Below are 26,746 nucleotides of genomic sequence, written 5' to 3'. Positions count from 1 at the left end.
TAAATGGTTAATTTATGCTCTTACTACGTACCACTCATTTTTAAGAAGAGGGTTAACTACAGCTTCTACCGGGAATTCAATGACTCAGATTTGCATAAAAGGGCATCAACACATGTACCTACTACAAAAAGCGCACTACACTTCTTATCAAAAGCCAAAGGTCATATGTGTACTCATATACAGACGCTGATATCTTTAGTTCTCGTATTCATTTCTTTGTTTGTTCGTCCGGTGCCATGTGCTGTGGTAAATATTTGTGGTGCCTGGTGTTTCTGGCCGTAAGTTATGTGAAGTGCAGGACTATTTATTTGGAGCATGATTCGCCAACGCGAGAAGAGGTCAGTAAGTCGTCATGTCCGATTTTTTCCTATTATAAGTAATGTGGAGCATTTATAGTGGGGAAATATAAGGTTAAAAGAAAAATATCCTTTAAAGATTTAAGTACATCCAAAAATTTCAAAATTCATGAAAGATGCAATGGTACTTCAAACTTTTAAGCGACTTGTGGACAGTTTATAGAACCAATTTTTTTTCGGAACTTTGCTTTAATTGGTCATCAATCAAAGAAAAAGTGTATAAACTTAGAACGAGGGTGATCCGTTTCTACACAGTAAGGCAGTCACTCGAGGAGCTGTTCAAATTCCTTGACGACAAATGTGACTATAGAACTCACCTGACATCGTACATGTTCAACGTATATATATATAGGAAAAAAAAAACTTAGAACGAAGCGCTAGCAGCTATATTATAGGAAGGTAGGTAGATCGTGTCAGTTACCTCCTCAATTATTTCCACTACGCGATGGCGACGCCTGTACCTAATAATACTCACAAACATCTCCCTGACTTTTCAGATAGCCTTCCTAAAGAAATATGGGTACATGGATGACCAGCTCGATGTGGATTACTCCGGAGACGCCACGTACACAGCGGACTCTATCTCGGAAGCTCTGCGGAAGATGCAGGCCTTCGCTGGTCTGCCGCAGACCGGCTCCTTGGATTCCCAAACTAGGAAGGTTATAATTTTTGCAAGCAGGAAAAGGATTTAAGCCTAATAGCTTAAGTTACCAAAACTTAAGCTATTAGGCTTAAATCCTTTTGATGTTAAAGTGATTCTTCTTCGACAAAGCTTCCCTTTATTGTGTCTATCTGTTGAACATAAAAACAATTTACAAATAGCGATGCGTCGTCGGAGACTTACTATACTGATGCATGGCTGATTCTTCTCTATTGAATTTTTTCTAAAGGCTAGCCATCTTTGTTTAGATTTTTATCACCTTCCCAATATCGTTTAACACCTACCAGTTGCGTCATAATACCAAACTTACCTCAATAATTACGTTACCTACAGCTTTTCAAGAGAAAGCGTTGCGGAGTTAAAGACATTGATAATAAGTCAAGCAGAAATAAGAGATACGTGATCTACGAGGGATGGCCGAAGAGGAACATCACATGGAAGTAAGATGTCCTGATTTTTTTTAGTTGTTAGTGTCATTCTTCTGAGGGACTGATAAGCGGACGTGGCGGAACAATAAGATTTTGTTTATATGCTACGACTAGCTGACCCGGCAAACGCTGTTTTGCCAATTATTTTTATATATTATTACGGAACCCTATTTTTTTCCAAAATAAAATATAGTCTATGTTACTCGTGGATAATGTAGCTTTCGGATGGTGAAAGAATTTTTAAAATCGGTCCAGAAGTTTTTGAGCCTATTCATTACAACCAAACACACAAAGTTTTCCTCTTTATAATATTATTATATAGTGTAGATGTAGAACACTAAACTAAAAGAACTCATCATTTGTCAAGTTTAGAAACTTTTTATTGTTCTTAAACCTGCAAGGTTGATATGAAGTGATGAGTTCTTTTTGAGACCTGTGTTAATACCCCACAAATAAGACTATAGCTGCAATAAATACCTATGACTTTCAAACATAAATAAATTACGCTTATTTGCTGAAGGTGTAGTCAGAGAGTACTTCCCCTTTTTTTTGCTTTCTTTCCCTGCTGTATTCTTTTAAGGCAAGAAAACCCTTAGGCATTTTCTTTCACCAAAACTATACCTTACAACAATATTCCAGTGTTATTAACGGAGCCTCAACCCTTCCCAAGTCCCGGGTGGAGAAGCAGATGGAAGCGAGCCTGGCCATCTGGGCGCCGCATGGGGGTCTCTCCTTCACCAGGGTCGACCGCAGCAGCCAGGCCGACATCAAGGTCTCTTTTGGCAGGGAGGAGCATGGAGACGGGTAAATAACTTCTATTGATTCTTAACAAAAGTACCTTAACAGCTTTTTCTCATAACTTAGTACGCTTGTAATCCAAAAAATTCTGGATATTCTTTATGCTGAAGTTCCGGGTGGAAAGTGAATGGACGCGAGCTATTTCATCTACTTAAATGACGCATGGTTTTTTTTATTATTACCGAAATCTTTTTGCAAATTTGAATAGGTAGTTACCTAAAGGCAAAACTCAGACCTTCGACCATTACTCGACCTACCAACTCGAAACTACAGTGATCTCTTTCTAACGTAGGTTTCCTTTTGACGGGCTAGGTCACGTGGTGGCCCACGCGTTCCCCCCACCTTCCGGGAGCCTGCACTTCGACGATGACGAGCTCTGGGGCGACGACCCCGACAAGGAGGAGCTGGCCAACAACGACATCACCGACTTCTTCGCCGTGGCGGTGCACGAAGTGGGCCACGCGTTGGGAATGTGCCACTCGGACGTTGAAGAGTCTGTAATGTATCCGTATTATAAGACCCCAGTGGAGAAATTGCATTGGGACGATATTATGGGCATGCGCGAGCTGTATAGTAAGTTATTTTTTTACATGCATACATACATATAGTCACGTCTATATCCCTTGCGGGGTAGACAGAGCCAACAGTCTTGAAAAGACTGATAGGCCACGTTCAGTTTTTGTCTTGATGATAGAATTGAGACTCAAATAGTGACAGGTTGCTAGCACATCGTCTAAAAGTCCCAAGTTTATAAGCCTATCCCTTAATCGCCTTTTATGAAATCCGTGGGAAAGAGAAGGAGTGGTCCATTTTTTTTATTGGTGCCGAGCTATAACCACGCGGCAAGTAATTTTTTACATATAAAGAATTATTGTGCATCAGACCAATTGCGCGGACGAGCGTCTCACTTATACTCCCTAAGCATGACGGACGTCCCGTATATATTTATTTATTAGGTATTTTATTTATTTTGATTTCAGTGAAAGATGTGGAGCCAATGCCTGAAGTGATTGAAGCCCACACAGCCCCGCCATTTGCGCCTAAGTTCACGCTAGCAGACCGAGAGGCAGAAAGAGACAGCGTTATGGACGAAGAGGAGAGTGAGAACGAGATACCAGACCTCTGCTTCACTAACTACCAGACTATCCAGGTCATACAGGGGAAGATCTGGGTGTTTGAAGAAGAGGTGAGGAATTTTATTTGCCCTTACCAATGACAATAATGCTTTTCCTTGGGAGTCCTATTCAATGCCATGGGCTAGTAACATCTATCAAATTCTACCATTAGGCTATCCAGCTTAATAAGTCTTCTCATAGATGTGTTAGACAATCAAAGTCGAAAAAAAAAAATATATTTTTAATTAATCCCAGAACATTTGTGCACAGAACTAATATATTTATACTTTTTTTCTTATATTGAATCGAGCATAGGTTAGTAACACAAGTAATTAAAGGGAGGTTTACATACATACATACATAACATCACGCCTCTTTCCCGGAAATAGGCAGAGACTACATCTTTCCACTTGCCACGATCTCTGCATACTAGGGAGGTTTACATTTTTGTAATTTTTAATCAACACTACATTTATTCAATTGATATGATAACATTTTCTTATATTAAAATTTCAGTGGGTGTGGGTGCTTCATGACAGGAAAGAAATTGAGGTCGGGTACCCTAAAAGGTTCCACGAGATATTCAGGGGTCTGCCGGCGCATGTCAACTCCATCAGGACGATCTACGAGAAACGGAACGGAAATATCGCCATTTTCTCAGGTAAGTAGGTACCACATTGAATAAATATGTGTGAAAAGAAAAAATGTTTAATTGAAAAACTGTACCTAAAACCGATTATTCCTCGGCTAAAATTGAGCAGGTACACAATTTTAGATGCACTGTTCTAAGAATTTTGTAGGTAGAATAATACTCGCCTTTATTCTTAAAAATTCACAAGACGAGCTAGTAAATTTAGTCGCTCTGTTCCAGTTTTTCAAATATAGGTACCTATGTCAAGTTTTCAAATACACAGGAGTTCATTTTGGGTACGATAAAGTTTAATCGCACATGTAAATATACATACATACATACATAAATCACGCCTCTTTCCCGGAGGGGTAGGCAGAGACTACCTCTTTCCACTTGCCACAATCTCTGCATACCTCCTTCGCTTCATCCACATTCATAACTCTTTTCATGCAAGCTCGGCGGTTTCGGGTACTCTTGACCTGACCCTTTACCAGGACGTCCTTAATTTGATCAAAATACGTTCGTCTAGGTCTTCCCACTCCGACCTTTCCCTCAACACTCTCCTTGTATATCTGCTTAGTTATGTAAATAACGTTAGGCATAACCTTTTTCCATGAAAATGTATGCTATTTTCCTTGCGCAGTAATCATGCGAGTCGATGATCCATGAACAATTACCGGACCCAATACAGGGTGTTTTGGGCCCCACCCCCTCCTCTCCTCTGAGGGTGCACCCCAGGGAAAAACGCAAGAATGTTGATGAGTCACAAAAATATATTTTTTTAATGTTCTCCAGGAAGACGTTACTGGGAGTTCGATGACAGATTTCGTTTCGTGAGACGCGGCCGCCTCTCCGACTACGGGATGCCGTCGCGTGTGCACGAACTGAGCACCGTGTTCATGTCTAATTACAACAACAAGACGTATCTCATACAGTACGAGAGGTTCTGGCGGTATGTGTTCACATTGTCACGTCTTTATGCCTTACTACCCGCCCCGGCTTCGCACGGGTGCAAAATTATAAATGTTATTATATGTAAAAACCTTCCTCTTGAATCACTCTACCTGTTACAAAAAACCGCATCAAAATCCGTTGCGTAATTTTAAAGATTTAAGCATACAGACAAACAGACTAAAATAGCGACTTTGTTTTATACTATGTAGTGAAGTGGTTGACCAACTTAATGGATGCAAAAATAATTCAGAGATAGTGACTTAGGTTGTTAACCGATTTCCTAAAAGATTTTTAAATACATATATGCCTTTTCCATGATTGAAAATAGGCTTGTAAGATCCGCCAAAAATCTAATTATTCCACTACACGGTCACCACAATCACAATATGATCACCTGGGTTGATATGATCACCGATATTATAATGACGTAGTACACCATATAATGTCTTACTTTATTTACATACATACATATGGTCACGTCTATATCCCTTGCGGGGTAGACAGAGCCAACAGTCTTGAAAAGTCTAAATGGCCACGTTCAGCTATTTGGCTTAATGATAGAATTGAGATTCAAATAGTGACAGGTTGCTAACCCATTGCCTGAAAAAGATTCCCAAGTTTCCTTAGCCTATCCCTTAGTCGCCTTTTACGACATCCATGGGAAAGAGATGGAGTGGTCCTATTCTTTTTTTGTATTGGTGCCGGGAACTTTCGTCTTTTAGATGATGATCGGTGACCAGACTAGCTCAACTTAGGTAAATTGGTTGATTATATGTAATATTTATGTGTTAATAGAAAGTTCTTTTCTTGCTGCCTGTCTTAACAGATATGACGAAGACCTCGGTAAAATGGACAAGGGATACCCGAAAGACATGTCAGCGTGGCGACAGCTGCCGTACCCAGTGGACGCGGCCATGGTCTGGAGGGGAGGTGAGATGGTCTTTAAGAGAAACTGGAGAAAGAAACGTATTTCTTTGCTCGTTACGACTTTTATCTTAGTTATAGTTTACTAACGACCCGGCTGGGGGCGGCATTTATACATATAAATCTTCCTCTTCTATTTAAAATAAAATAAGGCATCAAAATCCGTCGAGTAATTTTAAAGATATAACAGACAGACGCAAGAAGCGACTTTGTTTTAAAAATTTAAACTATGTAGTGATATAAAACTCTTTCCATGCTATGCCACAAATTATTCATCTTGCTGTGTGTAGGGGAGTCACGCAGCACTTAAATACAGGGTGACTTTTAATTCAACTGCATAAATTTAACTGTTAAGTGCATCTAAAGGATATTTAAAAACGTTAAAAGAAAAATATCGGTTCATATTTCAGAAAGTACGAAAAAAAATAAAAGTATCAAAATCCACGATCCTAAATACGTAATATCACCCCGGCCGGCGGAAAAGCGACGCGTAAGATTCAGAGGTCAACGACACAATTCATTCAGCTGAGCGATCTCGACAACTCTGTACTTTACTTGATCTTGATACTAGAAAAATAATTTATTTTTCAGACATTTATTTACATGTTTAATTTTAATTTCTTTTTGTAGTATATTGGTCTTTAATAAAGCGTGTGACGTAGTTTATAAGGGTTTTTTTAAATGAAAATGATGACGTTTAATTTAAATAAAAATAGGCTCAAACAGCTCAGAAGCATGGGTATAGTCTATGTTTAAAAGGATGCAGTTGTTTTAAATGTCACCCTGTATGTGCATTGCCCGAATTCCCACGGTAATAATTAAAAAAAAAATTTTGCAATGTCATTTAATTTAGGCGGGTCAAACCATAGCTCTTAGGAACCGTTAATTTCAGACACGTACTTCTTCCGCGGGCCTCGTTTCTGGCGGTTCGACAACTTGCTGGTGGCTGCGCACGAGTACTACCCGCTGCCGACTGCACAGGTTTGGTTCCCGTGCGAGCACACGCCAGACATGGACCGATACATCGAAAACGAGGAGCCATAGACACTAGAGCCATGAAAAAGTCTACTTTTCATATTCCATAAATATAGTTCGATCTTTGTGACGGCAGGATGGAACGATAAGTATGACGTGGGTGCGAGAGAGAAAGACCATATATGCATTTGACATCTGTCAGAGAGAACAAGCTTTATTTTATAGACTTTAAAATTTTTAGAACTGTTCATTTAATCCATGTATTTTTTTCTGCACAAACTTGTAAATAATATCATGTAGCTATAGAATTCGATCAACTTTATACTAAATTGACAGAGACCAAAATAAAAATAAACTATATTTTATACTAAACTTTGCCATAATTATGACCATTTACAATGAGCAGTTTATATTGAAGGATCGTGTGCTTTATTGCAAATCCATTAAGATTCGTTTTCGAACGGATGGACGATTTGTTTTAGACACAACGGGATCGCAAGTCTATGTTGTAGAGAAAATATGATCACTAAAAGTAAGGCGTTTAAGAAAAGATCTTAAAAGTTATGAAAATAAAAGGATGATTTCGTTAAAAATATATCACTTTATTAAGTTGAAAATCACATAAAAATAAGGTGACCAAAAACTGTTTTTGTTCAGTGCGTTCGGAATGTACACCTACGAACCTAAACTTTCCTTTAAAAGAAATAAAAACACTGGTATCATAATACTACGGCCAAAAAAACCGCGAACATAAATCTATATCTATGACTCGTACATCAGTGTTGCCCACTGTAAAGATAAACTAAAAGTGCGTTGTTCTTTATGGATTTTTTATGAAATAAAATAAAAAAGAAAATATAATTACTTGTTGATTAGATTCGATGCAAAACCTTAACTTAACTGCAAATAAATACTTAAAGTTCAACATTATAAAATATGCAGGATGGCAATATACGGACATGACAGAGACAGATATAGGTTTATGATGTGGCAGTTGGTTTACTAATAAATAACGTAATCTACCTAATATCGTTCAGGAATTCAACAACATATACAATTTGATCGCTTATAATTTTTGAGACAACAATTTTAATACATTTCTTTTGAATAGTTCTTTAATTAAAAACAAAATGTGGACTGTCTAGCACCAAATCATTTAACGTTTCTATATATTTCTACAGCCTCGATTTTTAGAACAAACTGAAAAAAAGGAACACTGAAAGTAAATGCTAACTCACTACAATTTCACTGAATAAGTAGCGATTCTCTTTATATTCAAATTATTTTTTTATTCATTATTATGGGACATTTCGAACGTCACTAAATAATATTAAAATTAAAGAACTTGTTGGTACTCATTGTCATGTGAACATAATATATGAGTACTCAACAACCGTGAGTCGGTTTCTACAACCAAGATGCGTTCTACAATTAGGAATAGACGATATTGGAAGTACGTAATATTTTTAGCGCCAACAAAATTAACTTAATTTAGAAATCACAGACCAATCACGTATCACATTCATGTTACAAAATATTTAACAATAAATTTCAAAAAAACTCATCACAAAAAGTTAATTTTGCTGACGCCCCTTATTCAATGAAATTGCGCTTTAAGTAAAGAATTTACAAAGTGAAAGACAAGTTAAATAAAAAAAACTTCATACGATCACTTCATATTGCTGTCCCTCATGCATCGTATCGGCAAGACAAGGACGGCATTACAAAATGTCAATATGACATTAACTTTTGGAAAAATTAAAGTGCGGTTTATGTTAACAGTGTGATCTACGCCTAAACACGAATAACATATATCAACAATAATACATTTGGTTATAGTCCTTTTGAAGTTGTGCAACGTAATTAGATGCATACATACATATAATCACGTCTTATATCTCTTGCGGGATAGACAGTAAGAAGTCTTGAAAGGACTGATAGGCCACATTCAGCTGTTCAGCTTAATATGGAATTGAGATTCAAATAGTGACAGGTTGAATTGTGATTATTCTTTTAGGCGATGAGCTAGCAACCTGTTACTATTTAAAATTGAATTCTATCATTAAGCCAAACTGCTAAACGTGGCCTCTCAGTCTTTTCAAGACTGTTAGCTCTGTCTACCCCGCATGAGATTTAGACGTGATTGTATACAACACAATAGTGAAAGGTTGCTAGCCGATCGCCTACAAGAAGAATCTAGAAGTTTATTAGCCTTTCTCATAAAAAGACATTTGACATGCATTTGTTCCCGGTTTTGGTTTAGACAAAATACTACGGTGTACACGTCCCGTGCAACGAACACAAACAGACAATAAATAGAATAATAGAAAACAATAATATAATAGTTTCGACGACACACTTGAGTAACATTAACGCTTTAAAAATGCAAGTTTACATTGAACACGATCATACATATATTGCTTATTATTATGCGAACGTGTTCAGAATAAAAAGTTGGACGTTGAAAACTGGTCAATTACATTTGGAAATCAACATTGTTGCAACATACATATATACATACGAGGTATTAAAAACATAAGCGTGAAGTTACTCGAACACTGTCAGATGGTTAGCCCTCCCCTACACATTATAAGGTCCGCAATAATTAAGAACAGGTTTGAGGGTAGATTCAAATAATTTTAAAAATAAACATTCGCTTGCTTTTTTGCGTGTGCCTAACTTTTGACAGGTCTCGAAAGAAGTATCGATACAATCAAAACTATCGATAGTACGTGTTACATTTAAGCAATTCAATCGATAAGCTAATAGTCATCACGGGTAAGATCACTATGGCTTTTTTCGATTAAAACTATCAATATTCAAATTATCGATAATTCGGCAATACTAAAATCGTAGGATTTTTTCTTACCGAGTGGGTGACATAAAATAAGTAATTTAATTGCACTACTTTATAACCATTTATCTGAAAAATTTGAATGGCGAAATAACCTCCAAATGTCATTTAATATTCAGATTTCTTTCGTAAACCACATTTCCATGAAAGTGAGTGATTTTACCATTGTTTTTTTTTAATTTATTTATATTTGTATGTACATCAAGAAAAAAAAATAAGAATAGAACTGAAACTAAAGACAAATATTCAGTAAATACAATGTTGTTGCTCATTTTCATTCCACGCTTAATTACGGACCTATACCTACAACCTCCCCCGGCTTCGCTCGCCATCTTTGCACGGAACGCCGTGTGGTTTTTACCGCTCTAGCTGCAGCACGAGGCCGGGTTGGGGTCCTTGCCGGACCTCTTGGTGATGTTGAGGCGGGTGAACTCTTCCGCGACCGTGGGATGGATGCCCACAGTGTTCATCAGCTGTTCCATTGTGATGCCGCATCTGGATATTGTGATAAGTATTTTTGAGTTTTAGCTTACGACTTTATTTATTATTACTAGCTGTTGCAAGCGGCTTCGTTCACGGTGAAAGTTCACAATCTTTCATCCCCTCTTTTAACCCCTTTTTTTGCAATACAAAGTAGTTCCTATGTTCTTCCTCAGAGTCAACTCTATAGGTAATAACTATAACTACAATTTCATCAAAATCGATTCAGTGATTTAGGCGTGAAAACGTAACAGACAGGCAGACAAAGTTACTTTTGCATTTATAAATAAGTTACAAAGTTGGGATTTGTACCATATTACAGAACTCAAAGTCCGCCAAAGACTGCATTTGCAAGGAGTGAATGTACAGATCTCATATAAAATCAACATGTATGTTATTTCCGTAACAACTCAACAAGAGACCTTTGGCCTGACGCTTCTAAACATAGAAAACACTCACTTCATAGCAGCAGCGAAGCCCTGTATGACTTCACCAGCGACGGGGCCCACGAAATGGAGCCCTAGGATCCTTTGTGGGGCCTCACGGAGCGCCACGGCCTTCAGGTAACAGTTGCGGATGTTCCGCTGCGGTATGAAGAACTCTGTCGGTTTGTAGTACGCGTGGTACACCTCAATGTTATCCGCGCCGTGTCTGCAAACAACAAATTTTTTTTGTCCTATTTTAGTTTGGCATAACGAGTTCCGCATACTATTTTTTGTCATAATAGTTTTTTGGCATAATTGGTTTTGGCATACTATTTCATACATACATACATACATAAAATCACGCCTCTTTCCCGGAGGGGTAGGCAGAGACTACCTCTTTCCACTTGCCACGATCTCTGCATACTTCTTTCGCTTCGTCCACATTCATAACTCTCTTCATACAAGCTCGGCGGTTTCGGGTACTTTTGACCTGACCCTTTACCAGGACGTCCTTAATTTGATCAAGATACGTTCGTCTAGGTCTTCCCACTCCGACCTTTCCCTCCACACTCTCCTTGTATATCTGCTTAGTCAACCTGCTTTCATTCATCCTCTCCACATTCCGCATACTATTTTTTGTCATAATAGTTTTTTGGCATAATTGGTTTTGGCATACTATTTCAATAGGCATAAATATAGTTTAGACTAATTTATTTTATGCGCGGAGCAGATGTAGTGTAATGCGCTATAAGGCGAGTACTTCTTAGGTTAGGTTATGTTATGCTAATAGTAGGTATGCTTAAAGAAATATGCCTAAAAAGTTATGCCAAATAATATTATGCGTAACAATTGTTAGGCTAAACAAAGGTATGCCATGTAAAATTATGACACAAAATTTTATGCTAATAGATAGAGAACCCTGCAAACACCATTAATTAGTATTTTAGTGGCGCAGCGGCAGTACGCTTGTCTGTGACACCGGAGGTGCCGGGTTCGAATCCCGGCCAGGGCATGATGAGAAAATAACTTTCTCTGATTGGCCTGGGTCTTGGATGTCTATCTATATAAGTATTTATCATTAAGTATAGTATTGTTGGGTTAGTATTCCGTAACACAAGTCTCGAACTCACTTCGTGGCTTACTCAATCTGTGTAATCTGTCCCGTATATATTCATTTTATTTATTTATTTTTAATAAACGACTGAGGAAGTAGGAAAGAATAGACTTTATTGCACATAAAAATAATAACTTATCCTATACTCATGCTAAAGTAATTTATAATTTTTTTACTTATACAACATTTTCTTTTAAATGTAACCAATGTGCATTCATCCACGTTTTATATTTAAGACTTATATTTGTAAAATGACGTTCAGTGAAAATGGTGCAATGTAGTTCGTTCCGCCGCTTCTTCTACACCTGTACAAAGCTATCTAACATTTTAAACAGGAACAAAATCCACCGCTTTCCTTGATCAATGCTTATTTACTGGTACATACTTTATAATATGTAGTGATAACGATATCCTTTATCAAACATTGTAAAACAAAAATAGTCTGGCATAAACGGATGCACGATAGCACGCCAGAATAGGTAATTAATTGTGCTATCTCACCATACATTCTTACCGCGATAAGATTATCTACACTCTTAGATAGAGTATCGAGTATCGAGTGCCATTCGCATACGTGACACTTGTGACTTCTATTGATTTAAGATTTAGATATCAATGGAATATATCTGTGACTAGCTGTGCGCGCGAGTTCGTCCGCGTGGAACACTTATTTTGGGCATTGAAGCTCTCAAGGATGAATAATTTTCCCCTTTTTTTTCCACATTTTCCATTATTTCTTCGCTCCTAAAAGTTGCAGCGTGATGTTATATAGCCTAAAGCCTTCCTCGATAAATGGTCTATTCAACACGAAATTAATTTTTCAATTCGAATCAGTAGTTCCTGAGATTAGCGCGTTCAAACAAAGTCTTCAGCTTTATAATATTAGTATAGATTGAACAAGACGTCTATTATCGAAATTTGATATCGAATAATCTAGAACACGACAGTGCAAAGGCAATTTAACATCTGAAGGTTGTTCCGGTTCCGTTTGGCTGTGTTTGAAACTTTTCTCCGAAACAAGTTACTTTTGTTGTTTGCTACTTACAAAAGTTAACGCAGGTAGAAAATAGAACTGATTTCTTTTTTTGAGTTCGGACACTGACAAATTTTGAGACGGGTTTTTAGCGAATGATACTTCTTTGATTTATGGCAGACACCACGATCAGCTGATCGACGGTCGCCATGTTTTATACAATAAGTATATTTGAAATATTCAATGACTAAGGTTATTCCCGAGGTCCGAGTGAGTAGTAGTCCCACACATCCATACTCCAGCGGCGTGAAGACGGTCGTGGCGACGTTGTCATAGTCCATCTGCTGCGCGGCGCCCGCGAACATCCTGCGCGCGAGCAGGCGGCCCGCGTGGATCGCGACCGGCGTGAGCTCCGGCCGGCCCTCCAGCATTAGTACCGGGAACCACACGTCATTTGCTACATGTAAAGAGCGAGAACTCACCTCTGTACAGCGGTCTCCTCGCTAACCCCCACGCATCCATACTCCAGCGGCGTGAAGATGGTCGTGGCGACGTTGTCATAGTCCATCTGCTGCGCGGCGCCGGCGAACATCCTGCGCGCGAGCAGGCGGCCCGCGTGGATCGCGACCGGCGTGAGCTCCGGCCGGCCCTCCAGCATTAGTACCGGATACCACACGTCATTTGTCATTCGTCAGTGAAAACTCACCTCTGTACAGCGGTCTCCTCGCTAACCCCCACACATCCATACTCCAACGGGGTAAATATGGTCGTAGCGACGTTGTCATAGTCCATCTGCTGCGCGGCGCCCGAGAACATCCTGCGCGCGAGCAGGCGGCCCGCGTGGATCGCGACCGGCGTGAGCTCCGGCCGGCCCTCCAGCACGTCTCCCACGGCGTATATGTGCGGCACGTTCGTCTGCTCGGCGTCGGCGATTATCTTGCCGTTGGGCGATACGCACTGGAAATTGTTAATTAGAGGTAACATCTAGAGTTCATCATTAAGCAATGGGCTTTAGTTATTGGAAAATGCTGCAGTGCAGTTTGTTGCCGCTTCTTCTGCACGGACGTTTTGGAAGCGGCAGTAAACTGTTTTTTATCTTGGCGTTGCGTTGGGCGATACGCACTGAAAATTGTTAATTAAACGTAACATCTAGAGTTCATCATTAAGCAATGGGCTATTTGACGTCAACCAATGTTGTGAAATCGAAAGAGATGACAATTATCAAGTGATATGAAGTATCCCATAATAATGAATAAAACTTTTGAATTTGAAGACTATTCACGACCTTTAAGACGTGATATACATATAAATGTATATCACCAATTGAGTCAATACCTATCTCAAGAAAGCTCGAGACCAAGAGATGATATAGCAAATGGTACCTAGCTTAGACCATGGTTCTGCACTGTGAAAAGATATTGCCTTAATAGCTACGAGAAAGTGACGTTAGTGGTTTTGACCTATTCTAAAATTCCTGGAAGCAAACGGCAATAATCATCTACCACATCAATTTATCACTCGCAAAAAGGGACCATAAGTATCTTAAGGTTGACATAGTCTACAATAATAACCTTCGACTTCTTACGACGGTAATTAAATACTTACATTGACGCCAGCGGCCGGCAAATTGATCTGTTTAGTGAGCGCATAGCGACCGGTCGCGATTAGAACCGTGTCGAACAAGTCTTCGTGTCTGAAACGGAATGAATTCATCAATGCATTTACTGGACAATTGAAAATGTATGTCAGAGTATAAATTCTTTTAAGCATGAGGATGCTTAAAGACATTTTATTTTACAAAGTGCCTTTTAAATGCTACAGTAAAGTAAGCATAGTGTGATGTCACCCATAAAAATTCCATTATTGCATAGAACAATATGTACATATGTTTTTAGACATACAAACCAAAAAATATTTTTTTTCTTCGTTGAGAGATTTGTCATATACGCTTTACGTATGTATCTTTATTACTGTCCTATATTTATGTCTATTATGTACACAAATTATATAAGTAATAAAAAAATCTCTACTCACTGCTCCTGGGTCTCAGTATTGAGCCAGCGCGCTTTAAGCTGCCCCGACTCCAACTTTTCCACAGAAAGTGGTATGCACTTGTGTTCCAGCTTTATTCCCTTCTCCTCCATCTCGGCGGTGACGACGCGCGCCATCTGCTGGTCGAAGCCCCGCAGCGGGACAGAGCGGATCAGCACCGTAGCGGGAAACCCTAGCGAGTTGAGGAATCCGGCGCATTCCAAGCCGATATCTGGTAGACGCTTGTTCAGGTCATCAATATTAATATAATAGGGAACCGGACAACTTTTCAGATTGTGTTTAAAAATAATTTTTATTTATTTATATATCCATAAAAAATAATATTTTAATTAAATAAATCTTTTGGAGTATTTAAAAACGTCAAAAACGTAATTAATTTAAATTTGCCGCGAAAACAGCACTTTACGTCAATTCGGATCGCGTGACGTCATATGTTTGGAAAACAAACTACAAGCCCTATTACAAGTGATCAGTGCTTGGATAATTTAAGTATTTTCTCGCAGATCTAGAAACATGCAAAACCCATAAATATCTAACCTTGAAAATCATAGAAAAAACATATGTGAAAATAACTTGGTAAACAATGAAACTAGTTTTAGGTTATGTTTTCTTTTGTTATTTCTTCAATCATTTCTGTTGTTAAGATAAACAAAAAGAGATTGAAATACTTACACAAATGTTTTCACATTTCTAAATTCAGCAGAACAAAAGTCGGAATGAGTGGCAAAGAAACTGCCGACCATGAAAATATCAACTTTTGGGAGATTTCTATTGTCGGCTTGTAACCTTGTTCCAAGATAGAAGCTTGATAGGCGGTTTCAAGTACTAGCGACAACTTCTGTTATGACTATAGTCCTTCAATTCGTAACTAATTACAATTAAATGTTTTTAGAAAAATGCAAATAAATCGTAGAATAACTCGAAATAACATACAAAGCAGTGTTGTTTACTTATCACTCATTACGTATGACGTCACCCACTGTGATTGGTGTTTGGGTTCTTACGCTGCACAGATAAAAAATATTGGATTTATGCAACTTTATTTATTGATTTAAAATTATAAATCATTGTTATTTCTTAAAAATCTTTATTAAGTGATGTTCTTGTATAACAAACTTTATTTTAAAACACACCTTAGATTTTTTTTCGATTACTGTCCGGTACCCTATTGTAAGAAGTATAATTTTTCTTTTAACAATTTTACTTTATACCAAAAAGTATTTATTATTCTCCATACAAAATTTGTATTTTATCAAAAATTCTTTATATTTCTTAATTCTAAAAGACAAGTCCTAATCACTAGATAGTGATTAGATAGAAGTCCTAATGACTGATTAGAACTTCTATACCGATTCGACTGGTTAGTCAACTAACCAAAATTATGACAGAATTATTAGTCAAATAAACTATGAAACAAATTTTATTTCACCGCGTTTTCAACGGAAGCGACGGTGATTCCTGATGTTGAATACGCAGACAATTATACAAGCGGCAGACAATTTATACATATGTTACCCACCCTGAATGGAATAAAAAAATACAAAAAGGATACATCCAGCTCCTACCACAAGAGTCTTCCCTGGCGGATGACTCAAGCTGAAGATATCATCACTAGTGATACAATACTCCAACGCGCCCGGGATATCCGGGTAATGGGGCCTGCCCCCCACCGCTATCACCACATTCCTAGCCGTCAATTCCTTCTTAGATCCATTCTTCATAGTAGCAATCAACGTGTGGGGATCTTTGAATTCACCCAGTCCATTGATGTAATCGATTTTCTTGTCTCTCAAGTCGACTCTGGTCACCCAGTTGACGGATTTGATGTGGTTTTGCACGGCCTGCGTAAGCGCAGACCAGTCGATTTTGATCGACTCCACTGACGGCACTTGCCAACCGTATGCAACTGCTTCCTGCAAATTTTGGTGGTTAGAAAATTGTAGTAGTTATGTTTATTCTTAAAAAAATTAAAGGTACATGTTTGGCATGCTTATAAATAAAACAAATTATAATTTTAAATAACAATTGGCTTAGTTAACTTTATTTGACCTTAATTTTTTTGATAGAACAGAACCTCACGATATTCATTCATTAACAGTCAGCCTGAGTCTTAATGTAGTAAGAGTTAAATTGAGTTATAAGTAAATTCCAAAATATTTCATCATTCATTAAATTAAATCGTAATATTCGAAGCTTAGCGCCTTAATCCTAGCATTATTCCTTTATTTACGTCAACATATATGAGAAAACCGGTAATAAAATACTTTAACAGCGTTGTTAAAAATGCCGTAGCCTCATACATTTATAAATTTTGCTAATTATGATTTATCACATACGAGTCGCTCAATGGATTATCCTCGATGACATTTAGATTCTGTTAGTTGCGGCTGTGTTTTTGAAAATACTCAATTTTTTAACGTTAATTCTCAAAAAATACCAAGATGAACGACACATATCACGCTCTGCTAAAAGTGATTTAGGTCAAGAGAAGCCATGAAAATATTGATGAATTTGGATGAAACAAAACAAGTATGCAGGGATCGTGGCAAGAGGAAAGAATAACGTCTCTTCCCACCGGAAAAAAAAACTTGATTGTGATGAATGTATGTTACCCTTTTCAGAGTACCCCTCATTACATATAGGTTATTAATTTCTTTTCTCAAAATTTACATATCACTTTCTTAACTTATACTTTTTATCATAATACCGTGCAAGTTACCGTGACTCATACAAAAACGTAACTTGCTCTACATAAGACACGGCCATGACAATGAATGCTAATCGTGTGAACACACACAGTCTCTATAATTGTATATATATGTAGGTATATATATGGCAGGTCCGCCTACGGTACCAGCTTCACCACGATAGTTCAGTGCCGTTGAGTAACTAATGATAATTAACTTAGCCGTGCGTAGGTTTATGATATTCGTCAATTTTTCGCCTGAACATAGACCAACAGAGGTGTGTTGTGTTTAAAAATATCTCACCAATTTGATGATAATGCTTCGTTGTCACTTTTTCCTTGGATATCGGAAAAACTCGAATGGGTATGAACAGACCCTAAGTCGAGATAAACATCTCGACTTAGGGTCTGTTCATACCCAGACGCAACGCACATTTCAGTAGAGCGACTCAAATTTAAGTAACATTATCTACTACTACATGAATATTTTGTAGAAACAGAACCCCTCCTATCGATGTCCACCTTTTAAGTCGGTTAAATTTGTTTCTTTCTCAGGAAAGTGTCTGTTACACTTTACAAAAGGATTTCCTTTTGTTAAGTGTAACAGACACTTTCCTAGACTGGTGGACCATCTGGCGGATGGTCCCCAAGGTTTAAGGCATGAACTTGTTAGTCCGCTGAGAATTCCCAAGCCAAACAGCCGCATTCACCATACAAAGAAAAACAATTGAACTCAACAGTTATCTCCTCTAATTAATAAAATATGGCATGATCGCGATAGCGTGGCCTCTAAATAATTAATAAAATATAGTAATGGTGGCATTGCGATGCATGTTATATTATTACTCATTTATCATAGTGACTTGAAGGCCGACCGCGATGACGTCACCATGACGTGACAATCAATGGCATAAATACCATGCTATGATACTACAAATCAATTTTCCTTGTTTTCGAACTTCGGTTCTATGAACCTTATACGATCTGAGACTGCCCACTCTATATTCGATAGTAGCTATTATACAATATAGCAATACATACATATAGTCACACCTATGTATATCCCTTGCGGGGTAGAACCCATGTATATCCCTTGCGGGGTAGAAAGAGATAACAATCTTTAAAAACTGAAATGCCTTGTTCAGCTGTTTGGTTTAATGATATAATTGAGATTCAAATTGTGACAGGTTGCTAGCCCATCGCCTGAATGAAGAATCCCGAGTTTATAAGCCTATCTCATAGTCGTCTCTACGACATCTATGGGAAAGAGATGCAAGTGATCCTATTCTCTTTTATATTTGTGCCTGTTTTTATACTGTTCCATGGTACCTACTAATGTCAACGAACCATGCGATTCAATTTAATCGACTCTACTATAGCAGAAGGAACGAATGCCAAATAAATATGTAGTTCCAATTGTCACCACTTTTTATTCCCACTCGTACCCAGTGGGGACGACCAGGACACACAACTAACGGCTGCAGAATTTGTAAATTCTTTGAAAACAGCTACCAAACCTGATTGATTCAAAACTTGTAAATACTTAACCAATTAACTGTGTATAATATTTTTTCCTATATTCCCTAATTATTATTTATTATTCTAACTTTTCTTGACAATTTTTATAAGGTTCACTCCAACTCAGAGAGAGTTAAGGTGAAGCCAACAAAACCGCTAAAAACAAAAACGAAACAAGCACAAAGGCGGGCTTAACGCTTAAATAATAAACAGATTGGTTCCATAACCATCTCGTTATTTACAATTGTTCACAAACTACATGCATTTTATAAGAACTGCTCCGTTAACGCTTGCTGTTCGACGTTCTGAGCCGATCGTTAGCTAATGTCGTGCGAAATGGGTTTCACTGCGTTTGGCAGTTTGCCTTTACTCAGACTCATCTGAAGCCGAAGGCCACTAGACGTCTGCGGTTCGGACGGACGACACTAATTTAAATTAAAATGGAGATTGGCTCGGGTTGCGCATTTTGACCATAATACTTAACATAATTGGGTAAGTCAGAGTCTTACCTCCTTTGCAGGGGAGCTTAACACATCATGGATTGTGTATAAGTTGCACAAGATGGATGAGCCAGTTTCCATAGTCGCCTTTAACGACAAAAATGGGATAGAGATGGAATAGTGCTATTATACAGTGCCGGGAAACTGCACGGCACAAAATATGTGCTTACACCAACTTTTCCCGTGACGTTCCCAGCACATTGTTAGATTGGCACCCCTTCATATATTTCCTATGTATGTTATTAAAAGTGAAGTGAATAAGCACGCGTATTTACCTAATGCAACCACCGGCCATGACCACAGATACAGGAACAATATAAGGCAAAACAATAGAAATGTCATATTGTACTTGAAGCAGAAACAGTTTACAGTGGTCGACCTGATTTGCAGACAGTTATCATCACAACATGAAAAAGTTATGGTGCCACAAATTATATGTAGAAATAGATTTATTTTCAAAATATAATAGTAATCGTTAGAATACCTGGTCATAAGTTGCGACGTCACAATGACCAGTGTCTTATATTATTCGGAATTCTATAGCCAAAACCTAAGTCGGGTTAGGTTCCTCTGTTATCAAGGTTAGTGAGAACAGACGGGTGACGCTTCGCGTGATAAATACTTTATCTGAATTATATATGTACCTTGATTGATCATGATGTGATGTACACCGAAAAAGAGAAGGTAAGTACTTAGGCTCAAATACAAAGTCAGTACTACTAGTATAAAAATTATACCAACACCCGTAATGAGCCACTTTAATAAAAAAAAAAAACAAAATGTTCAGGTTCAGAATACCCGTAATAGAAGATCCCAGATGTAGGTACTTTCTTATCAAAAAAGTTGTTAGCGTAACTGCGTAACCTTATATTCGTAATAGGTATATAAAAAATATGTTATCAACATTACGCTGCAAAATTACAGACCGATTTTAGATAAATGTATAAAAAATTTAAGATTCATTTTTGTTTATTTAGGCATATAAATGGATAAGATGTCTGTGTTATAATTATATATTGTAGGTCAAAATTAAAACTACTGAAAGGGAGAACAATTTGGTATACAGATAGTTATAATAAATAATAACTAAATAAATAAATAATGCTGACGTAGGCATCGTTAAATCCGCTAAATCATGATCGACAATTACTTGAGTATATTGGCCTACATTTTACAGTCAACAATCTTGACATTGAAATGTAGTATTAACTTTTATAAAATAACTACTCAACTAACTACTATGTCTGGAAATTCTTCACCTTTGATATTAATCTAACAAACTTAAATTAGTCAGTACAGCTTACTATATCTTCAAAATAAATTTGTATTCTTCTATAGGACAGTAATACCTACTTACTTTTACTTTCAAATTTATAGTGAATTAATTTGAAATCTTGCAAATCCAATTCACTAGTGTCTAATTGGGCAGTTCCCACTGATTTTCTTCTTGCCTCAATGTGAACTGACACAAAGTATTGTAATAATGGCTTTACGACTACACACTACATAATCAAATGAACAAAAAAAAAAAAGACTTGACCAAGAATAATCCAGGGCGCTTCAGAGCTGATAGGAAGGATAAGGTTTCTGGAGGTTGAGTGGATTCACTTACCGATTTCTATAAAAAAAAAGGAACACATTCAGAATGTATGAAGCTAAGGCTTTTTAAGGATATTTTCATTTCATGTTTACTCTATCTAAATGATAGAATCAGAATTGTTATATTGTTAGCGAGTTACCTACATTACATGTTATTTCACAAAATTGGAATTTACATAAAGATCCTACCTTAACAGATTGACCTTACATTGACTTTGTCACCAATTTTAATTTGTAATAATTATTATTGAACCATTTTCATTAAATAAATTTCAGGTTTATATAAATTGCTGGTATAATTGAAATAACTTAAAACTTTGAGATTTATTATAAAATTCAAAGATAATACTTACATGAATACTTTCACCAAGTATAGCCGCCTGGTGCATTAACTTCTTGGGTATACAGCCCACATTCACACATGTCCCTCCGAGACCCCATTTTGTGCCCTGTGGTGAGGGAGTCACATAATCTAATACTGCTACTTTAGCGCCCTGATTTACAGCTTCTTTTGCACATGCAAGTCCTCCAGAGCCCCCTCCGATAACAGCCAGGTCATAATCGAATGATCCATCTAAAAGATTAGGTCCAATCCAGATATAAAAAAACATAAAGAACAAAATCAGTTGTCATCTAAAATGAGTGCGCTCTGTCCTTCACATCTAACCACATTGACCAAAGACAACACTTTCATCCATGTGTATGTAAAACCTGTGCTGTCCCCAAGCCCATTTGAAAGAAAACAAATAACTAACACCTTAAACCATAGAGAGTGTGTGAATGAGAGAAATATTCATTCATACATTCTTCTGATTTCAAAACTCATTTCCACAAATTCTCATTTAACTTAAACAGTAACACATACAATGCTCTCATGATGGCAGTGAAATGTGTAAATTTTGTATTGTGTGTTGTTTATATTTGATTGTAGGTGTAAGAGAAATCATACTGATCCAAAATATTTTTATTTTAATAATATTGACCAGAGCTATTTTAAATAGTATTCAATTCTGTACAAGAACCAAAATACATATATCTTGTGCAATAAAGCAATGCAACCCATATAGACAAGTGAAGACCACCACAATAGCCTGTGAGTAACAAGGTAGGATGTGTCTGTTACCTGTTTCCATACACTCAATGGGTGCCACAGACTTTCTCTTACGGCTACAACAGATCAGACCGCCTGCCTCACCATCACAATCATGAAAATCATACATTTTACATCAGTGAACATACAAACTCATTGTGCAAACTTCTGTGGAGGTATTTTTGTAAGTATAACATTTTCTTTTTATAAATAAGGTAGTTGTGTACTTGTGACATAATTTTGTTTTCTTTTGCATTATCTGGCAACCATATACAAGAACTGTTACAGAAATCTAAAAGATCAAAACTAAAATGTTTAAGTAGAAAATTGCACAAGGAAACCTGTAATATGACCAAATTATGTCGAGAATTAAATCTTATGGGTTGAGTGCTCAAGAAGTGAGGTTAAGATGCAATCTACGATGCCAAGGCCAGAACGCAATCACTATAACACGACTTACTGCTTGCAAATGTTCTTCTAATTACCACTAAAAGATTATCCGTCCTTTTTAATGGATTTATTAATTTATGAACCCTCGTAATGTTACTCAGTATTGTCATCTTGACGTAAATGAAATCGAATGACAGACACGAAAATATCGAGGAGGTAATAAAAAGGTTAGTTCAACGTAGATAATTTTATCAAACGTCAAGTAGTACGGGCTCCAGTGGTTTTACAATGAAATCTGTGTTAATTACCGGTGCCAACCGAGGCCTTGGCTTGGGGATGGTAAATTATCTTATTAAACAAAACAAGGCACAAAATATCTTCGCTACCTGCCGGAAACCGTCAGAGGTACGTATTCACAAGTTATTACTTACCTATTGGTGCCATATTTCTGTAATCACTTGTTATTTATCACAGAGAAATAATCAACACTTTTATAAGTAAATTACACTTAAATTTATACACGAAACGGTACAAAAGACTCGCGTTGTGAGCAACTACTGGCGTTCACACAAAACTAGCTCGTTTTTGTATTGGAATCTAGTAGGAGTGTGAACGAGACGGGTATCTATATTTTGCTTGCCCTGCTGACGCAGCGAGTGACGTGACGTGACGGCTGGATTTGACAGGCGACACAGCTGACGTCATCCTCTTAACCAACCTAAGAAAAGTGGTGTCATGATATGTACTTTCTGGGCTTCACAAAGATTGCAAATATTGTGCAATACGTACGGTGAACCGTATGTCAAGTACCTATGCACGGAACTCTGTGTAATGGCGTAATAACAAAGACTACATCGCGTTGAATTTGAGCAACTTGATTATGCAGTTGACTGTACCCATAAACATCCGTGAATGAGTTTGAAGGTTTTATGATATTTTTTCAGGAACTAAATCAATTGGCCCAACAGAACAAACATCTTCACATCTTACAATTAGGCAAGTAACTAAGTCTTTTTTACGAATGTATTGCACTTTACGACGTTAGGATAGATGGCTACTATATTGCCTGGCTAATCCAAAAAAGTTTTTGCAGATGTAAAAAATCTTGAGAGTTTCAATGATGTCTCATCCCAAATCGGCAAAGTTGTCGGGTCTGATGGATTGAACCTGTTGATGAATAACGCTGGTGTCACCACCAAGTTCACCAAATTACCCTTGGTGAAGGCTGAGCAACTGCTGGAGAACCTCACCGTCAACACTGTCGCTCCCATCATGCTCACCAAGGTAGAAAATATGTCCGAACTAGGATCGAAGTTAACACCAAGAATAAGATAAAAAAAGTCCCTCCTCTTTATTTGAAGTCGGTTAAAAATACGTACGCTAGATGATGAGAGAGATGAGTTTTATTATGAAATCATCATAATGAAAGGATTGGAATCAGCATCCTTTATAAACGGGAACGAAGTAAGGTAGGTACATATGTTAAAGAAATAAAGATATCTACTTTTATGTTTTATTTATAGACAAATGAGTAGGTACTATTTCTCAACACGAACTAACATAACTGAGCATCTGCTGAAAAAGATGGAAAAATATTTTTTTTCTTTAAAAAAAAAATAATTAAAACTCATGTTACAACATTTTTATTTTCAATTGTATAAAAGGCTTAAATAATTAAGTAGGATCTACGAGTATACTCTAACATAAAAAGTCACTCACTCTGGTATTTTAGCGCGTACCTTTGTAGGTAGGTACATAGGTACATACATTAATTCCCACTAAGTACTATAATATTCAACTTTTAAATTGCCAGTATTTTTTAGAGTTTGTTGCCGCTGCTAAAACAAGCGGCGGAGAGCAACAGCGACAAGCCGGTGGGTGCGCAGCGGGCGCTCGTGGTCAACATGAGCTCCGTACTCGGCTCCATCGCCCAGAACGACCAGGGCGGCTTCTACCCGTACCGCTGCTCTAAGGTGACAGCTCAACTTACGTGTAACTATTGTTTGTTGCTGAATCTAGTGGTAGAGAGAAAGCAAAGGCCCGCGAGTCCGCAATAAAAGTAGGTACCAACTGGACTCCAAAACCTAACTACTCAGTCCAAACCGGACAACAAATTCCGTTTGTAAGTATGTAGGTGTACATGCGATGTAGATTTCAAAGGGATGAACTCCGAAAAAAAATTACGCTTAAATTTATGTGTACCATATCTCATTAACGGACCTGCAAAAAGCTTGTAAGCCCTATCATTAATCAACCACATATTATAAAGTCCCCCTAGTTTCTACGTCTGTATGTATGCGCTCATCTCGGGAAGTTGTGAACGGACTATGTTCTTGTTTGAAATAGTGTTCTGAGGATATATCTATAAATGCTACCTGTGTGGAGCCGGTACAGGTCACTAGTCATAGCCTAGCACTATCAACTGAAATCTACCTCATTTTAATTTATAGGCGGCCCTAAACGCGGCAACAAAATCAATGAGCATTGACCTCAAGAAGGACAACATCTTGGTGGCCTCCATGCACCCAGGGTGGGTGAAGACGGACATGGGCGGCAAGAACGCACCCCTGGACGTCGAAACGAGTATCGCCGGGATATTCGCCACCATTGAGAAACTCGGCGAAGAAGATTCTGGAAAATTCTTGCAGTACGATGGCACTGAGTTGCCTTGGTGAATGTCACACTGAGATTTATACGGCACATATTGAAATAACGATGGCATTTATTAAGTTTTAACTTTTTTTAAATGAAATAAAGCATTTTTTTAATCTTGTGTCCTCATTTAAGGGATAAGATTTTTTATTAATAAATAAAAAGTCACTTCATTATTAAAAAATCTTATCTCATTATTTGCCACAACACTTAGGTACAAATAGCAAAGTTTTAACCTTGCGCTAAAGTGGTAAGTAGCGATTAAGTTACTCGCAGTTTGATTAATTGATTGCGTTAGTCATGATAAAACTTTGTTCTATGAAAAACATGTTTAGATGGTCCAATACAGAGTTTTGGAAACATGTAATAGTTTAATTTTGGTCAATATTATTCATTTAGAATTCTTGCTTCTCTCGTCAATCTAACTGGGGTATTGCTGAAATGCTGTAATCATCTAGATCATATACATACCTTCTCGTGGTGTGTACTTGCCCATTTCTCCTGAAACTGCCTGACTATCCACAGTAGACCGATTGAGATCGTTGCCTGAAAATAAAATATTTTTACTACCAGCTAAATTACCTAACCTAGGTGAATTTAGTTGGTAGACCCCGTTGACTCACCATACATACACACAGTCACGTCTACATTCCTTGCGTAGCAGACAAAGCCAACAGTCCTGAAAGTCTGAAAGGCCGCGTTCAGCTGTATTGCTTTTTGATGGAATTGAAATTCAAATGGCAGGTTGCTAGCCTATCATCTACAAGAAGAATTCCAAATTTATAAGCCTTTCTCTTAACCTCCTGTTACGACCATCCATGGGAAAGATGAGGATTGGTTCTATTCTAAAGTGCCGGAAGCCACAGGGCGCCATTGTTTTTGTAGTATACCTACCTATTTAATATTACTGTTAGACGGTAGCTTTTACATTACTTTGTTGCCTACCCTCAAGTATTAAATAAATAAGTTATCTACTCGCTAGCCTGTTTCACTTTATGGTGACAGCGGCGGATGACTCATCATTGTTGTGGGTTATGGGCCGTAGAGTCCATAAATTTATATTTGCGCCAAGTGTTTATATGTATTCTCTTCATGATCTTTAAGAGCAGTCGTGGCTAGTAAGTACTCAAGAATTTTAGCATATAAATCCCAATTTTTGTGAGCTGACTATGGAAGATATGAATAAAATATTTTACCAGACGTGGAAGATAACTGCAGTTTCTCGCGAATTTACCGGTGCGCGGCTCTTTTCGACATTTCTATATTATCTACATTCCGTATGGCATAAAATCGTATGCTATGATAATACTAAAGAGTCCAGAGTTTCTACGTTTTGCTGAAAACCTGACGAATTTTCCTATAACCTAAGTAAGCAATTTTATTATATTTACCGAACTTGTTACATTGATCTTTGTGTAGGCAAAGATTGGAATAATCCATGGCCAAGATATGGAATGCGCGTAGGTACTGCAAAATACGCGCTCAATTCATTGATTTTTGTATAGCTAAATTATTGATATAAATATTCGACTTTGAACAATTAAAACTTCATAATCAATGACTCATGGATG

General features: G+C 37.5%; 3 protein-coding genes across 6 annotated transcripts; 2 read left to right on the top strand and 1 right to left on the bottom strand.

Moving 5' to 3' along the window:
- The first annotated feature begins 136 nt into the window (after positions 1–136).
- LOC106140516 (matrix metalloproteinase-2-like) lies at positions 137–9,163 on the top strand. Its single transcript, XM_060954792.1, has 10 exons — positions 137–338; positions 854–1,015; positions 1,351–1,457; positions 2,085–2,249; positions 2,536–2,816; positions 3,224–3,429; positions 3,875–4,019; positions 4,785–4,941; positions 5,770–5,873; positions 6,760–9,163. The coding sequence occupies exons 1-10, from the start codon at positions 237–239 to the stop codon at positions 6,909–6,911; spliced, it is 1,581 nt and encodes a 526-aa protein (XP_060810775.1). The 5' UTR covers positions 137–236; the 3' UTR covers positions 6,912–9,163.
- LOC106140517 (thioredoxin reductase 1, mitochondrial) lies at positions 7,424–23,158 on the bottom strand. 3 transcript variants are annotated; one of them, XM_060954794.1, is made up of 9 exons: positions 22,955–23,158; positions 22,167–22,229; positions 21,397–21,617; positions 16,293–16,653; positions 14,723–14,951; positions 14,294–14,381; positions 13,395–13,645; positions 10,636–10,827; positions 7,424–10,191 (listed from the first exon to the last, which is right to left on the bottom strand). In XM_060954794.1, the coding sequence occupies exons 1-9, from the start codon at positions 22,965–22,967 to the stop codon at positions 10,062–10,064; spliced, it is 1,548 nt and encodes a 515-aa protein (XP_060810777.1). In that variant the 5' UTR covers positions 22,968–23,158; the 3' UTR covers positions 7,424–10,061. The 3 variants fall into 3 exon arrangements, with proteins under 3 accessions (XP_060810777.1, XP_060810778.1, XP_060810776.1); XM_060954795.1 differs by lacking the exon at positions 22,167–22,229 and having other exon boundaries at positions 22,955–23,154; XM_060954793.1 differs by lacking the exons at positions 22,167–22,229; positions 22,955–23,158 and adding an exon at positions 22,594–22,728.
- LOC106141099 (C-signal) lies at positions 22,794–25,291 on the top strand. 2 transcript variants are annotated; one of them, XM_013342753.2, is made up of 5 exons: positions 22,794–22,928; positions 23,468–23,519; positions 23,617–23,807; positions 24,347–24,496; positions 24,974–25,291. In XM_013342753.2, the coding sequence occupies exons 1-5, from the start codon at positions 22,812–22,814 to the stop codon at positions 25,196–25,198; spliced, it is 735 nt and encodes a 244-aa protein (XP_013198207.2). In that variant the 5' UTR covers positions 22,794–22,811; the 3' UTR covers positions 25,199–25,291. The 2 variants fall into 2 exon arrangements, with proteins under 2 accessions (XP_013198207.2, XP_013198206.2); XM_013342752.2 differs by having other exon boundaries at positions 23,608–23,807.
- Positions 25,292–26,746: the final 1,455 nt, after the last annotated feature.

Source organism: Amyelois transitella, chromosome 5 (genome assembly GCF_032362555.1).
Source record: "Amyelois transitella isolate CPQ chromosome 5, ilAmyTran1.1, whole genome shotgun sequence".
Taxonomy (NCBI): Eukaryota; Metazoa; Arthropoda; class Insecta; order Lepidoptera; family Pyralidae; genus Amyelois; species Amyelois transitella.
The sequence above is the reverse complement of the archived record's forward strand: the minus strand, read 5'-3'. Positions and strand labels throughout refer to the sequence as shown.